This window comes from Orbicella faveolata, unplaced genomic scaffold (assembly GCF_042242905.1).
Source record: "Orbicella faveolata isolate gen_17 unplaced genomic scaffold, um_ofav_v1 contig_1, whole genome shotgun sequence".
NCBI classification, from domain to species: Eukaryota; Metazoa; Cnidaria; class Anthozoa; order Scleractinia; family Merulinidae; genus Orbicella; species Orbicella faveolata.
In genome coordinates this window covers 37223962-37240877 of record NW_028301536.1, presented here as the reverse complement: position 1 = coordinate 37240877, position 16916 = coordinate 37223962, and the positions used below count along the sequence as shown (strand labels likewise).

At 42.1% G+C, this 16916-nt stretch overlaps 1 protein-coding gene and 1 long non-coding RNA gene across 3 annotated transcripts; one reads left to right on the top strand and one right to left on the bottom strand.

Moving 5' to 3' along the window:
• The first annotated feature begins 1459 nt into the window (after positions 1–1459).
• LOC110044993 (uncharacterized) lies at positions 1460–15661 on the top strand. 2 transcript variants are annotated; one of them, XM_089274944.1, is made up of 13 exons: positions 1460–1628; positions 2911–3192; positions 3883–4067; positions 4607–4837; positions 5918–6153; positions 6815–7008; positions 7348–7516; positions 7641–8477; positions 8850–8963; positions 9286–9588; positions 10471–10619; positions 11220–11903; positions 13303–15661. In XM_089274944.1, the coding sequence occupies exons 1-13, from the start codon at positions 1554–1556 to the stop codon at positions 14674–14676; spliced, it is 4833 nt and encodes a 1610-aa protein (XP_089131070.1). In that variant the 5' UTR covers positions 1460–1553; the 3' UTR covers positions 14677–15661. The 2 variants fall into 2 exon arrangements, with proteins under 2 accessions (XP_089131070.1, XP_089131066.1); XM_089274940.1 differs by having other exon boundaries at positions 9283–9588.
• On the bottom strand, positions 4803–10537 carry LOC149118960 (uncharacterized). The gene is made up of 3 exons (XR_016202448.1): positions 10423–10537; positions 5864–5955; positions 4803–4876 (listed from the first exon to the last, which is right to left on the bottom strand). It is a non-coding gene; the product is annotated as an uncharacterized LOC149118960 (long non-coding RNA).
• Positions 15662–16916: the final 1255 nt, after the last annotated feature.

Here is a 16916-nt window from a genome sequence, read left to right as displayed (position 1 = left end):
CGAACTTGTTTTTTAAACAGAGTTATCGGGCATCTGTTAGCAAAAAATGAACGCCTATTTTTGTTTACGCGCTCGGTTCCCGAGAAACTGAACTTGAACCTGGTTTACATCTTGAGAAAATTTACAGAGATAACTCGAAAATCAAATGCAAGGAAAATTTTAAATACGACTTCATTCGATCTTTACATCGTACAGTAAGAACTAAAATGTTCTCAACTAGGAACAAACATCGTGTTATAAAGTTTGTATGAAGTCTTGTTACCCAATTAGCGGCTGTAGTAAGGACGAATAATGTGCAGTGGTCGCTTACTGGAGGGTAAAAAAAAACAAACAAAATTTCTAACCATCAGCCCTGACAGTGGTCGTGATCGGCTGCGAGAGGTAGTCGCTTTCAAGAGGTCCTAACTCTGAATGATTTGTCAAGTAAATTTTACTATTTTGGAGAAGTGGTCGCTTGTGGGAAGACAAGTTGTCACGCAGAGAGGCTGAATAGTAGAAAGCTCCCCATTTTTCGTTAGTTAATAATAAGCATATGAGGCAATCGACTGGTCCTCAAACGCGGATTTTGCTCACGTGGACAGTCCAGCGTTATCCACGGGAGAATTGAGTACCATGTCGAAGAATAACTTGAGAAGGATTGACTTATGAATAAGACCTAGAGGATTTGTTATCCTTTATCCTCTCTTGTCAGAGACTTGTTATGTTGAGGTTTGCTAGCAAGCTCTCTTGGACTCCAAGAAAGCTTACTCGCAGGTCACTTTGCAAGATTGTTTTGTATGACAATGCTCTCAGGAGTGGATGTGGCGGGAAGTCCAAAAATTTGTTAGGATCATTTTGGAATATGTGTCGGGTACTGATAAAGCTGGCGGCTCGAGTCGAAGAAGCCCGGTTTTAATATTTGGTAAGTAAATAGTAAAAGTTTAAAACAAATACGTACGGAAATGATTTTCCCTTGGGCGTTGGTCTCAACTGTAGTGGAAAAAAAAAATAAATGCATAAGAATATTCCAAAATAATCCGTGCCATTACTTCTCAGTACTAGTACCTCATGGTCTGCGACAGAGATATTTTTAAAACTTCTTATTTCAAAATTTGGAAGCTTTGCCAAGATGAAAATTTTTTAATAAAGGAAAGTAATCAACAAATTTCACCACAGGTGGTTTTTTTTGGCATGGTTCGTTGAGCAGAGGCTCACTGTTTTGAAGTCGAACTGAAAAAAATATGAATTTTCTTATTAACTGACTCCTGGGACAATACGGCTCGGGGCGCGAACATCATGTCTGACGCCACGTAATATGTTGGCTAGACAGTGCATTCAGCTGAAAGCTTGCCTATTGCCCAACTTACTGCTTTCAGGGCTTTTAGAGATGCATTGAGGAGGGTAATGGACTCCTATGAAATTTTGTAATAACCGGCTATTGTTTAAATTAACATGTTGGCATGGTGACCAAGATCTTTGTTTCGGGAATATGATAGCCAGAGTCAAAGATGGCGTGATGCGGTGCGGCGATGGTGTTGAGGACGCGTAAATCAGAATTCACTCCCCTGTGTTAGATGTTTTCGCCGCTAGCTCGCGGAAAAGCTGGTTGGGATGGTGATTTACAGTGTGAAGAGTACTCATATCAGAAGGTGAGGCACAAATTGCTCTTTTCCTTTTGGGCACGGGTCATGCATGACGACAACATGTTTTGACCGGCGCGCTGTTAGAACTTTCCAAACAGTCTTGAGTTGCTGTAAACAAGAACTAACAAAAGTCGATCTTGCCTGGTTTATCGATAATTCTATCCATCCTGGAAATGTTACGACTCTCTGGTCTATTTTTCGGAAGGTTGATTCATCTTTTGTTTTTCATGAATTCATTTGTGGTTCAGCACAAATTACAATGGCCAGTGAAGAAAAGACTTACAAGATCTTACAAAGGCATGTTGCATGATTTACAGAACTCGCTTCAAAGAATCTGATTTTCGAATTTTTTTCTAGCTGCCGATATAAACTTATTTTTCGCTTCTCGGGCTGCGATTCTATCCCCTCCGCATCGTCAGAGTTACTTATATGCGACCTTTTGCGTGCAACAAAATTAATATCTAATGGAAGCTTATCAGGACCGACATGCAAGCAGTTTATCGTGAAACCTTGCACAAAGGATAAAACCGAAAGAAACCACAGTAAATTTAGGATAAAGCGATGGCAAGCTTTGTTCAAAGATGGAACATTGTTACCCGTGTCAATTTTCCAATAGCCCTTTTAATTAATGGCTTCAAGGTCTGATGTAATTAATGCTGTTTGAACAAGCTTGACGTACAGACATATATAATGGATAATAAATACAAACGCGACTGCAATTAGTTTTTCTCTGTCGTAAAATTAATGAAGTGTCGGGAAAGTGCATCGCGAAAAGGCTTTCTAAAGTTGTAAGCATCAAGGTATCAGATTTGCAATCAGCTAACTATGTTGCAACGTCATTAATCTCAAATGAGCAGTCAAACCATTTTACAGCAAAATTAATGATTTAAAAGGGAAAACAGTAGATTTACAGTTAACAATTGAGTTCTTTAGAATGGCAGGTCTAAAATATTGGTAAGGGCTGTGAGGTGCGAGATAAAGTGAGCATTATTCAGGCTAACCGGAGTGGTTGTCATGCTGATCAGGTGGCTGGGCTAATCAAAGTGATATTCTGGCTTATCCCGCACCTCTCACCCCTCACCCCTGTTTTGGACCTGATTCTTCAGAGCGCTCAACAGGACAGGGGAGGGGGTAAAATCAAGTTGGTCTCACTCAAAAAGTGGGAGGGACCATAGTGATAAGGGAGCCCTCTCCCCTTGCCTAGGTCAGTCACTGATAATGATAAGTTACTGGCCTGTTACTAACCAATTCAAGTAGGCTAAATTATGGTTCTTTTTGTCTTTTCCAGTCCCCTATAGAACCTCTGTTACCCCAGTTACTTAATCAGACGTCCTCTCTTAACAAGTCTGCCCAATCAGCTGGCAGTTTTTCAGTGGAAGACGGACAACTTGCTCTCCCAAAGACGTTTGTCACTCGCAAAGGTGCAATTATACTTTTCACCCCAAGTGAGGATCTTTGTCACCATGGAAGTGGAGAGACCCACATTAACAAGGAAAACGTTTATGAGGCAGGCCTCAAGCTAAGAACATTGGGGAATTTGACCAACTCAGTGCTTGAGTTTGGAAAAGAGGTACGATTATTGTGCTTTTGTTCTGTGTATTCTGTGTTACTTAATTAATGAAAAGGAACTGTCCAAAGCACAGTGGAATTCCAATTTTTCAAGCCTTCAATTTTTCAAATCTCCCAATATGGAACCAAAAGTCATTTCACTCTCTTCAGTTGAACACTGTAATTTCACCCCCAATTTCCCACACTACTGGATTTTTCAAACCAATTTACTTTTCACTCAGAGGTTTGAGAAATCAGGATTCCACTGTATACAATGTTCGCTATTTATTGAATATATCAACTTGATCAAGTGGCCAGGAAATATGAACTACTCAGTGTTTAGAGGGAAGAATAACTTTAACCTGATATGATATATTCAATGCCATTAGCCCAATACTAATGACTTTAGAGGAAAAGCTTGTACAGCAAGACCTCAGCTTATTAAAACAACTGTTTTGGAAGATGTCAGGGCTGTCATTATTAAGGGCCAAAACCTTTAGCACCTGCCATGGCTGAGTATGTTTGATGGGTCCTTGATTGGTCTTGATTTTACGGGTGAAATTGCCTGTAGTTGATGCAATTCACTCAAAAGGTAACATGTTTGTTACTGGTGTGAAGCTACAGGTGACTCGATACTTAATGAGAGCCTTGACTGTGTTTGCTAAATGACAAAATTAAAATTAATTACTTGTTTTTATATTGCTTTATGTAGGATGAGGAAACCTGGGAAGGAACGAACTATCCAAATGAAACATCAGGGAGAGAAAACCCTCAAAAGAGGGACAAGACATTTTTGAGATTTCTTCATTACCTTGACTCAGAAAACCTGACAGCTGATAAACATGTTCAGCCAGGAGCTGATCCTGATTACTACCTTGAGGAGCTTAAAAAATCTAGGTGAGAGTTTTAGTTAAAGGCATTTAAGAATCTGAAGCACAGTGCCACTCTCCTCTGGATTGAATGGTCCAGGTTCAAACCCTAGCCAGGGACATTGTGTTGTGTTCTTGGGCAAGACACTTTTTCTCACAGAGCCTCTCTTCACCCAGGTGTATAAATGGGTACCAGTGAAGTTAATGCTTGGGGGTAACCCTGCAATGGACTAGCATCCCATCCAGGAGGTAGAGAAACTGGAGATACGTGCCGGCCTGATGGGCCACTTGACTTGTACATGTATGTAGATTTTATCCTTACCATTTAAGAATCACAGTAATATGAAAATTTGGAATAACACTGTTGAACAAAAGCCAGTCCCTGGTGATTAAGAGTAAAATGTATGCTACCAAGAGAGGATGAAGGGTGAGAGAGTTTGTCATACTCACTCAAGTTATTTTTAGATCACTCTTGCTCTTGCAAAATCCAATACAATGTACCCTGAAGCTTCAAAGAAATCCTTTGATCTGAAAATAATGTTTTAATATCAGTCATTTTCTTTCCAGTGGTCATAATTCCCACAGGAGGTTCAGATCACAGACTCCGTTTTCCACTAAAACTTCTCATTCCACCAACACTGCATCCCATTACTCCCAATTCCTGGAAGATGATGAGGAAATAACTGGCATCATACAAGATTACATAAAGTATGGCAGATCAGGAAGGAGCAAAAATAACGAACATCTTGAGCACAGAGTCATGTCATCAGACCACATGCCAGATATTGGTGTTGAAGGGTAAGTACACCAAACAGAATCCTGTTCTTCATTGAAAACCTGGGGAGTCATGGAAATCAAGAATTTCATTTTCCAGGCCTGGAAAGTCGTGGAATTTAAAAGTTGGTCATGCAAGTCATGGAAAATAATAGTTAAGTCTGGTATGTTCATCACTGCACAGAATAAAATAAAGGCGAGCTACCAAGCAATTAGCCTCCCACACCGATGCTCTCAGGGCAGTTTGAACTAAACACATTTTGGCAAATGCCAGAGATAATTTACAAAAAATACAAATTTGACTCCTTTGACAAGGAGAGTTTTGAGAATTTTCGAAAGTGGAAAAAAGGTCGTGGAAAGCAAGAAAAAGTCATGGAAAAGGTCATGGAAAGTCATGGAATTGAAGAGTTTTAAAGAGTACGAACCCTGTCTTTGCAGGGATGGATCCAGAAAATTCAGATAGGGGGACCAAAGAAACTGTGGCAGAGTGCAGACCACGTACCCCCAAAACTGAATGCAATATCCGCTCTAAAGATGGTTGGTCTTTTTTTTTGACAACACAAGAACAAAGAGGGGCTGTGGTCCCCCGCTCCCCGCCTCCCTCCCCTAAATCCACCCCTGAGCAGGGATGTTCCCGACAGAGGTTAGCAGTTCCAATTAATCTTAAAAATTCTGTGGTGGGTCACGGTCCATTTTTTTTCCTTTTTTTCCGGTCGTTTTGGACAGAGAGCAAATATGGGCTAATGATCAAATTCTTTGGGAAGTGCTCTTTTGAAAGCATACTGTTGTGTTTAAGACTAGGGTAGACTCTGTTTTTTACATTGTCTTTGAAATTAGGTAACCATTTGTTAATTTTCTGTTATTCAATTTCAAAGTATTCATTGTCTTTATCTTCCCTTCCTTTCCCAATTCAATTTGCAACACAAAGGGAGAAAGAAGACAAAGTAAAAACAAGCTAGTAATCTTAATCTAACGTTCAAAGACAAATGATAGAGCCGTTAAGAAAAGTTTTAAACCTCACTTATTTCCACTTAGCTGAGTCTTACTTACATTCAGGACTGATTACCGAATCTCTCTTGGCTTTCTTTTTCTTTCTGTCCACAGGTGTGAAACTTTAGACGAGTTCTCTTCGTTTTCATCACCTAGAACACCAAGAATGCAACCCGGTCACACCAACTTGTTTTCATCATCTATTCCATTCATGTCGAATCTCAGATATGGATCTACTTTCTACGAGGTTGCCGACTCAAGACCTAAAACAGCACCCATCCCACCCACCCTGGAGTCACCAAGAGCTAATCCCAGGATTACCAGTGCCAAACCAGCCCCACTCCCTAGAGGTCAGTCCAAAAGTTCCCCGTATCCCCTGTACGTGTCTTTTCTGATAACGTTTGCTCATACTGCAGTACCCTTGTAATTAATTCTGAGTAGATTCGTCCATTGATGTGTTGAGCTTTGATGTTTAAGATCGGTTACGACAAGTAGAACATTTTCGTTCGGAGTAACATTTAAAATATTTAAAAGTTACTCGAACGACTCTTGTCCCAAAGCCAAAACCAAGAAATAAAGGGGGCAGTGCCAAACGCGAGAAACAGGCGCATGGCGTTTAGATCAATGAGCGTTTTGCTCCTGATTGGCTAAAGAATTGCGCGAAAAACGATTCGGAAACAGCCCTCGCAATCGAAAAACTTCTTTGTGGTTTCCTGTGTTTTTTTTTTTTTTTGTTTTTTTTTTGGGAAAATGAAAAAAGTCTGTAAGCCATGCTGATTGTACTGTTTTTTTAATCGATCTAAATATTAGTAATAATGATGCAAATCAGGCCAACTATAGACCAGTTTTCATTGCTAATCGTAACAAATTTTGCGCATTCCCCCGGCGTTAGGTCTTTCTCTGTTGGAGGGATCCAGCGAGGTCCACGGTTTCAGCTGAAATGGAACCTGTCATTTATAATTACGGATCACATTTAAATTCCTTTTGAATGACGTTTTCATTTCTTTGTAGCGCTTGGTTCTACACCAAATCATCTTCACGAGATCATCAATGCTGACGTAGGCTTCGGTCGATATCAGCGGCGAGGTCCCAGTCCCCTTGTGAGACTCAGTCGCAGTCCTTCGCCGTCTTTCCATTTGGGATCATCTAGAGGAGCAACGCCTGACTGCTCCAAGGGTCAACGTCTGGCCAGCCCAGATGGCAAGGTACTTGAAAATGTAAAACCTTCATTCTGATCGCTGCTGTTCTTTTCCGTGAGGTACTTTAGAAGTAGAAAAGTTAGGGTTGAAAAGTTCAAATGAAAAAAAAAAAGATAAAGATGACAGCTTTATGTTAGGTATTACACTGTCTCTCACCTCGCTTTTGGTGTTTCTAGTGTATTCTGAAAAAAGAGAATATGTGCTCAGACTTCAAACAGGAGAGATTCTTGCAGTGTCGCTAGTTTTCTGTTCAGTTTGAATATCGTTTGCCTTTTTTGCACAGAGGTGCAAAACATTCTTACCGAGTCAGGCACTTTACCTAAAGTTGTCTGGTTTTTATATTAGAGTGAGGAATGGAACCGAACGGCAAACACCATTGAAGAAGAAGATGAAGCTGCTTTGCCAGGCGACCAAACGGGGTCTGGAAATAATTCGCGTAGGCCATCAAGCGCTGGCTCTCTTCGCAGTGGTAGAGAGGAGAAAGTGGACGTACGGAGGAGAGTTTCGAGCGCTGGTAGGTTTGTTTCCCCGACTGTTTATTTTACTTTAGCAGATATTATGACTAGTAATATCGTTGGCGACTTTTGTGCTGGATTTAAATGAAGTAGTTAAATGAAGTTCTTCCTCTTTTCCTCCAGGGACAGCCAATAGAAGGACTCGTTCGAGTCTCCACTCCAGCCTTACTGGAAGCCTGTCGAGTGTATCACATTACAACAGGGGACTCTCCGCGATGTCTCTTGATCATGACTTCCTCGCTCGTTCCCCAGAGTTCGATGAAATGGAACGCGAGGAGAATTCTCCGACTTGGCCTGAAGTCAGAGATGAATTGTTTGTGTTACATGATGACCCTGCTGATGATACCAAGCAACAGGCAACGTGGCAAGTTTATGGAGATATTGCTGGCTCACGAACCGCATCACCATCACGTGATACTGCCGCGAAAAGCCCTTCTCCATCTCCGAGAAGTCCCTCGGTCGCTTCTCGGGTAGCTACGCCTTCAACTCGCTCGGCTTCGGTTCAGTCTCGTCGAGAGAAAGTTGCTAGATCTCGAGGTTCGTCGGCTGTGTCTTCTGCTACAAGCGAGCAATGGAAAGAAGCGGTAATAGCAGCTGGTGATGCTGAAGAGAGAAAATCGTCCTCTTCCTCTCGTGACAGAATTATTACAAGCCGCTCTCCAAGCCGTCAGAATGACGGACAAGACGAAGAAATTCAAGTTGAAGGTGACACAAGGACTTCGAGTGCAAAGTCGACCCAGGAAGGCACAGAAACAAAAGCCACTCTTGGAAGTGAGGCTGACTTGGCCCAAGTTTCCGAGGCGGTAGTTCGGTCACAGTCGGTGGTCGAAGGAGTGTTTGAAGAAATGCTTGCCGAAGAGGAAACAGCTGAGCTGGAGTGGCCCGGAGTGGCGGAGCACGAGGAAGATGCTAAGCCAGAGGAAATGAATAGAAGTGATGACGAAGATAGCATCTCCCAAGGTAACGCGCGTTCAAAGCTAGTGGTGTACATTTGTTCCCCCCCTCCCCCCCACCCCCACGATAAGTAAGTAAACCTTTGAGCCCAAATCACATGAGTGTCAAGTCACACTCTCGGATCATGATATATTCAGTATTATAGAAAGGTTTCAATCGACCCAAACCTGATTGATTCAAACAAGATGCGTGGAGTGTTTATGTTCTGTATTGGTTCAAAGTCAAAATCTGTTCACTCTAACACAACAGCAGTTCCATTTTAAAACGATGTGTATCAGACGTTTGGTACAATATTCTGATAGAACATCTGTTATTCTTTGCTATCCAAGCCTATTTTACCCAGACCATAATATATGCGTCTTTCTTCTTTCTTGATAGAGCTTGCTATCTCTACCCCTGAAAGTCTCCCCGAGGGATCCCCTGGGGAGGAATTAATGCCTATACCGTCCGTGAACGTACAGGAGAGCTCAGAGCCAGATTCCATTCAGCCAGGTACTCAAGTTGCTGTTTATATAATGAGATTTGAGATTTCATTCTTCTTCGTTACAGTGGGACTCTCGAACGCGAAATCACATTTTTTCAAACGTGGAGCGAGAGGGGAACACAATGAGAAAAATGTTAACGTGAAAATCAGTGAAACAACGTACTGAACAAAAGACTCTTTCGAATTCTGAGTCAAGTTATTTGTGAAGCGGAAATTTGAATTTAAGACTAGCCCTTCTGGCCAATCTGATTATTATTGATTATAATTTTTCATCTGTTAGTACAATTTCCGGGACCCTTCTAACTGAGAACGCTTAATTTCTTACAGCAGCTTCCCCAAACACAGCAGAATACGACGAGATACGACACGAGTTACAGCAAGAAACCCCAATAGAAGAGTTGCATAGGAACGAGGTCGTGACGTCTTCTTCCCCAGAGCTACATAAGAGCGAGACCATGCTGTTGGTAACTGAACCTCGAGAGTACGAAGAAACAGTGATTGTATTACCGCAACCCTCGCCACCAGTCGAACTGGCTACTGCTGAATCAGCGATATCTGACGTTGTAAGCACTCATGTACAGGACCCTGAACCAACCACTGCCGTCCCGGAAAATTTGTCAATTAATGTTCAAGGTAAGATCATGTTCGGTTTCGTTTTAAACAGAACGTAATGTGCAAAAAGCCAAAACGTTTATTCACGAATGAGATTAAAATCAGGAACCTATTTTTTTCTGTTTCTCTTTATCGTTATTATTATTTTTGTTTCTGTTTATTTGCTTGTTTGTTTGTTTGTTTGTTTGTTTGTTTTGTTTTTTTTCGGTTTTTTTTTTTTTTTTGCTTTGTCTTTGAAAAAGTAGGGATTATTTAACCTGGATTTTATACTTCAAAAGGTCTGGTGATTTACATATACTAAAGTTCGTGATGTTGTGATTGCCCCAGGCGTTTTTCAAGTTGTTTTAGCTGTGTTCTAAATGCAAATTTTGCACTTTTGCTTCACAACTGAGTGCAATTGGCTGAATAAATAGATTTCGCAGATATCTAGATTTGTTATTTTTCCTTTGTTCCTCCGATCGAACCAATATAACTAAGATACGATTTCTTGATATTTTTTGATATTTCGACCAATTCAACGTAAAATATTTTTGGTAAATAATTTTGGAACACCAGGTATTTTTGTAGTCGTTTCTTTTTAAATTTTCTGTTTTTGTTTTCGTTGGGGGCTTGTAAGAATTTTTTGATGATGTTGCTTACAAAATCTAAGAAAAATTGTCACTGTTAAGGGAAGATCAAGGTCACAAGTACCTTGATCTTCTTTTGTCAATGTTGATCTAACCGAAGTAACATCTCCGAACTGCTCAGTAGATTATCAGAGTACAATGGTTTTTCTGATAGGACGGAATTTGTTCTCATTCGCTACATATTGCAGGAAACATGTTTAGTACATTAATAACTCTACACTATGATTACCTGGGACAGCGTATGTAGTTTCCATGTTTCTCCTTAACCCTGAAACAGAACCGAAGGATTCCACTCTGATAACACCAGAGGAACCTGCGTGCAAAGCAGCAGAGGTCTCTCGTGCCAGTTCTCCCGCGCCAATCAAAGCTGATCAAATACTTCACAAAAAACTTTTGGCGGAAACAGGATTGGAAATTAAAGGAAAGGTAAGATTATGGCAATAACATTTTCTTTTCTTTTACGAGCTGATTGTATATTAACGATGATGGACGAGGTATATAGCTTTACCTTTGGTGACTATATTTGGCAGATGGTTGCAGCTTTGTTTTGTTAATGTCGGTTAATATTTGTTGGCTGCCAGTTCGATCGTGGAAATAAACGAAACCCGAACCCAGGTTGATATGCCTGTATTCGTTTTCGAGAGAAAAATAAGTAATCCTGACAGAGTTTTATCGTGCTTACTTCTAATAAAACAGCTTCAAATATTAGAGATCATCAGAAATTATTTGGAAATTAACTTATTTTTAACTGAGATGCTTGCCTAGGTGACGCGCTCGCATGGCCCCATAGGCAATCTTGTACGTATTGAAAACTTTATCTAAAAGCATTTTCAGAAGCGATTAAGTAAATTTGACGTTTTATTTTGTAGTTTTCATTGTTTTGTACTGTAGTTCATGATTAGAAGATTGAAGTTCTTTAAAGAGGAAAATTTAAACCACTTTTTTTACAATCGTTGTCTGTCAATTTTGTCTTGGAAATAATTTTATTCTGTTGTCACTCATTTCCATGTTTTTGTTCCATTAAAGGTAGACGATCATCGACCTACTTCACCTTACAAGGAGATGATTGATATCGAGAAGTCGCGGCCATCATCCCCAGTGAACGGAGAACAGAGAAATGTACCCGTGAGTATCGGAGAGACCGTGCGGAACTACATTGAGTCTGGGCAGGAGCCTCAAGTTCGTGATAGATCCGCGCGAACCCGGCGCGGTTCAGGGACTAGTATCCAGGAAAAGGACACTGACAGGAAAGCTGCTGAAAAGTCAAGCAACTCAAGTATGGAAGGGGAGCCGAGAATCCGTCCCAAACCAGAAGCTGTTAAAACTACGATTAACAAACAGCCTAAACCTGCGCCTTCACGCCTTAGCGAAAAGCCCAAAGATGGTAAAAGCAAAGCTGAATCGAAACCTGATCTCCCAGGATTGAGCTTAGCAAAGAACAACGAGATGAACAAAGAGGTGAAAGAACCGACGGTTGAAGAAAGGGAGGCCCGCCGACAGATGGTCAGCGATTTACTTTCCAAACGTGATGCGCCGAAAGACGGCAAACTGGAGCTGGAGGGGATTGGTAAAGAAGGTGAAGAAGGCGATTTAACGTCAGGGGGACTGGTCACTAGAACAAGTCCGACGATAGCCGAGAAAAAGAATGACTTATCGGATCTAGCGGCGCTGGTGTCTAAGAACAAGACGCCAAGTAAACCTAAGGATAAGGTACGCACGTAAGTCTCTCTTGGTAGTATGAGAAGAATAGAAAACGATTTATAGGTACTTGTGAAATGTTCGTGGCTAATCTGACGCGGCGTTTCGTCTCGGCTAAGAGACTCTTCAGAGACCTTTAGAATTCAAAGGCAAACTCGTTGAGCATCACGCCCAAAGTCCCGTTCGCAAATTCGTGATGTTGACAGTCTGGCACTCTATCGCAGAAGGATTCCCAACCGTACGAATTTGCGAACGGGACTTTGGGCGTGATGCTCAACGAGTTTGCCTTTGAATTCTAAAGGTCTCTGAAGAGTCTCTTGGCCGAGACGAAACGCCGCGTCAGACTAGCCACGAACATTTCACAAGTATTTGACAATTTGCTGTTGTATAGATTTATAGGTAACAAGGCCCTGTCCGCAGTACGCCGGAGTAAGTTGAAAACGGATGTTTCACTCTGAAAACACATCAAATGTTTTCCGTCCACGCAACGCTGGAGGAATTTAAAAACGCAACAATCACTGGTCATTTTGGATTTGTGTTTGATGAAAACTCGTACTCGGAAATCACATGATTATCGTGAGGTCATCGTGGCCTCGTGGTTAGTGCGCTCGTCTCCGGAACGAGTGGTCCGGGTTCGAGCCCTGGCCGGGGCCATTGTGTTGTGTTCTTGGGCAAGACACGTTACTCTCACAGTGCCTCTCTCCACCCAGGTGTATAAATGGGTACCGGCGAACTTAATGCTGGGGGTAACCCTGCGATGGACTAGCATCCCATCCAGGGAGGAGTAGAAATACTCCTAGTCGCTTCATGCTACAGAAACCGGGATAAGCTCCGGCCTGATGGGCCACTTGGCTCGTATGCAGACTTTACCATCCTTTTCTTTACCATCGTTTTCAGAAAGATCCATTTTTAAAAGGTTTTCTGTCCAAACGAAAACGAAAAGCCGGTGTTTTCAAATTCTTCTGGTTCGAAGAGCGTTTTCGTGACGGATTAGTGTGGACGGTAGGCCTAACCGTAGAAATAAAGCTGAGTTTTCAAATCCTTCCGGCGTAATGTAGGCGGGGCCTAAATCTCGCCCATACTAGAGAATGAAGGAGTATGATGATAATGAAGATCAAGTAGCCTGCCAGGGTTAGTTTAGTAAAAATAACTTTCCTCATGTTAAGTTGAAATTTTGACTTCATTGGCAGCAAGGTTGAAGTTTTCCCGTGAAGAGGTAGATCAACAATGCTAGAGAGCGTTGCTACAAGGAATTTATGGGGTCAAATTTGGGGCCAAAGCTGCTACAAAAGGAGGGAATCGAAAGAGCGTCGTATAATTATTATTGAAGGTGCTGTTGTGAACTCATAAACATTGGTAATAAGTTAAGGAACTATGGATTAATTGATCAATTGTATTTCTATTATTGCAGAAAAGCGATTCCAAAAAGAAACCCGGGAAACAGTCCAAATCTGCGAAGAAGAAAAGCGAGCAGGAGTCCACTATAGACCCTGAAAATATCGATTTTGATGCATTCAACACACCGGAAATGTTAGATGGAATGGACGATGAACTACGTCAGTTCATTCAAGAGCAAAGTAAAAGTGACATGACTATAGCTGCTGTCAATCAGGCCAGTGGCGGTGCTGTTGTTAATGAACCAGTCAAAAGACGCGAGTCTGTACAGACCATGCAAATGCCTCAGGTGGCCCCGGAAGTTTCACCAGAGAAAAGAGATGCATATGCACCTTCTCTACCCAAGAAAATGTCCAAGAAGGAGCTGGCTAAACTGAGAGCAGATCAAAGAAAAGAAGAAAGGAAGAGGAAAGAGGAGGAAAAGAGATTGAAAGAAGAGGAAATGCGCTTGTTAAAAGAGCGAGAAGAAGAGGCAGTCAGAGCCAAGGCTGAGGCAGAAGAGAAGCAGAAAAATATTGAAGAAGAAAAGATGAAAAGGATGGAGGAGGAGGAAGAGGCGAAACGACAGGAACAGGAAGCGTTGGAGAAACTGAAGGAAGCGAAGAAAAAGGCGCGCGAAGAGCGAGAGTCGAGAAGGGCGGCTGAGGCAGAACGAAGAAGGCTGGAAGTACAGAAGAAGCGTGAAGAGAAGAAGAAACGAGAAGAAGAGTTAAGAGAGCGAGAGAAAGAACTTGAACAACAGCGAATGAATCGCGAGAAAAGAATGGCAGAAATTGACGAGGCGAGGCAGCGGAAAGAAGAACTGGAACGCTTGGAAGAAGAGCAAAGACGCGAGGAAGAACGGCTCATGGCGCTTCAGATGGAGGAAGAAGAACGGCGTTTAGAAGAGGAGAAGATACGCGAAGCAGAGGAAGAGCTTCAGAGGATACAAGAGGAGCGAGAGTATCGCGAGCAGATGAGGCGGATCGCTGAAATGCAGGAAGCTAAGTTGAGGCAGGAAGAAGAGGAAAGGCTGAGGAGGGAGGAAGAAGAACAACAACGGGCTGAAGAAGAAAAGCGTAAGCGGGAGGAAGCTGAGCAAGAGCGGCTCCGCGAGGAACAGAGACGCATTGAAATGGCACACCGGCTGGAAGCTTTAGCACGCATGCGCTCTGCTCAAGCGGCTGCCAGGAGGAAGGCGTTATTGTTGAAACGAAGGGAAGATAACATGGAAAGAATGCATAGCCTCAAGCACACGCGTTGTGGTCAACACATTACCCGAGCCTTTGTATTTACATACTATACGCACATACCAAGAAAGGTATGGGAAGTACCGATCGGTTTCAACAAGAAAAAGAAGGGTTTTGGATCGCCTAGGAGAAAACCAGCCCCGCCTAAACCGCCTTCATAAGAAATACCAAGCCTTCGGCGTTCATGCTTTAAGAATTCACGCTGGAGGAATGAAATTTTCAACGCCCTGCATCCCAAAGTGGGAAAAATCGTAAACTCAGATTGCGAAGTTGCTGTAGCATTTGGAAATCACTTTGGATTGAACTAGGATCATTCGTTTCAACTGAGCAGCACACAGCAAATTCGTGCTCAGTTCCTCTGGGTCTTTACATTCCAAAGACTATGTTGAGGAGGTTATGGACTACATGAATCTGTTCCTACGTCAAAGGCAACAAAACGATTACGTTTCGTGAGACAAGAGGGAAGTCACTCAAGTTAGTAAGGTTATCTGCGATTAAACGTTCCCTTACGGCAATTTTTCTAGTAAGAGTATTTATTTCAGTGATGTTCTAGTTATTTAAAGGGAGGAATAGAATTTTCACATTATATAGAACTTTTTTTAGGGATGATCTCTGTAAATCCGGCAATCCTTTGTATAAATGCGTGTTTCTAAGTAATCTTTGTAAACTTTGTAAAATAACTGTTAAATGCTTTCGATGCAGCAGTTTTGTACTTTTGAAAGAGAGACCTATGAATGCCTGAATGTTTCGACCTTTCAAGGATTGCCACAAGATGTAAGAAAATAAATCAGATAATTTTTGCGAGGGTTGCAAATGAATGAATCGCCCAAGAAACTTGACAAACCTTGCAAATGATTACGTTAAGAGAAATAGTCTATTTTGAAAAGAATGTAAATGATAAACTCGAGCAGATTTATACGCGTTTATTTTAACTTTGACGAATTATTGTCTGTTATTTATTATTTGCTAGATTTTGATTTTCTTAGGTTGCAATCAAGCGAGCAAACTATTTAATATTATATCCTAGTTTGTTGTTAGAAAAGAAATATATATATTTTTAGAATTAATCTTACAAATGAGAACAATCCGGCTGAAAAACGGTCTGGCAAAGTAAAGAATTATGGCACAGAGAATGCGGTCAAATAAGTTCAGTTGTTGTGTTGTATAGTTGTTAACAGCTATTGAAGTTTTAGATGCGAACTCGTCAGTGTAAATATTTCCCACACCCCATCCTTTTTAGTCTATGAACATGCTCCTAGCCTGCGAACAGGCTCCCGGTTGGGTTTAGTGCGAGCTAGCAGGGTGTGGTCTAGGGCGAGCGGGGCTAGCCGAGACGAGGGGGAGCGGAATTCGTTATTTCGCGCTAAAAGGCTCACTTCGCTCGCCGGATTTTTTCCGCCCTTTGCAGGCTAACCTACGAGCGAAGCTAACCGAGCGTGGGCTAGGGCGAGCAGAGCGAGGCGAATGTTTTATCGCAGTCGCCGGGAGACTGTTCACACGCCACATCTCTTTTTGCTTCATTCTCAAAACGGCTCTCCTTGAAACATGTGTTTGAGTCGTCACGAAGACGTCTTCGCGTAAGGTCAGGCTATTCTCAGACCTTTTCTCACGTCGATGGGATAATCGATCTAAGGAATAAATCGAATCTAGGAAATGAGAATTCGTGCTAATCATACATCAAGTGTACTTTTTCGGTAGCTCGAATTGGCACCCTTTGTTAAGAAAAAATGCGTGTATACAGCACGGTGCACAAAGTTAAACTCAAATTTAGGCTTCAGCCATAGACCTCTGCACATTTATTTTCTCTTGCATAAGTTACTTTACTGTTTGAACGCCATTGAATCAACTCCGTAGAATCGTCAACCATCTATGAGGTCCTCGAGCGTACGAATAGGCTTTCCGCTAGGGGATAGGATGGGGATACTGTATAGGCAGGTGAGTGCGGGATCATAGCCTGCGAATATAGGGTCCCGGCGAGGGCGGAAAAAAAATTCTGCGAGTGAAGCGAACCGACAAGAGCGGAGCGGGAGAGCGACCTAGGGCCTCTAGGTTCGTTTTCCCCCGCTCTTTAGTCGGTTCTGCGTTCCTCCCCGTCCACGGACTCTTTACCCGAACAGCGGCTAGTAATCGAACCTAGAGAGCCTCTAGACGTTCCGCCCTTGGTGATTAGCCTGTTACAAATCAGTCAGAAAGGTAATTACACCTGTCAAAATTGATATTTTCCCCGCGCTGATGCATCGGCTCTTGATAACATTCTCATAACGCTCTCTAAAGGCGTTAACTCCTCAACCGGGTCTTTCATTATCCATACCAAAGGCGTTACAACTAAAACACAATCATGTTCCTCAGTCGGTAGAATGCCAAAAACAACGCGCTTCTGAACCACAGTTTCGTCTTTCCA

Bases quoted from the DNA above. Each gene is read 5' to 3' on its own strand.
- LOC110044993 (XM_089274940.1), top strand. From the start codon at position 1,554: ATGTTTTCGCCGCTAGCTCGCGGAAAAGCTGGTTGGGATGGTGATTTA. The intron at 4,068-4,606 runs GTGAGAGTTTTA...TTTTCTTTCCAG, and splicing joins GAGGAGCTTAAAAAATCTAG to TGGTCATAATTCCCACAGGA. The intron at 9,589-10,470 runs GTAAGATCATGT...ACCCTGAAACAG, and splicing joins TTTGTCAATTAATGTTCAAG to AACCGAAGGATTCCACTCTG.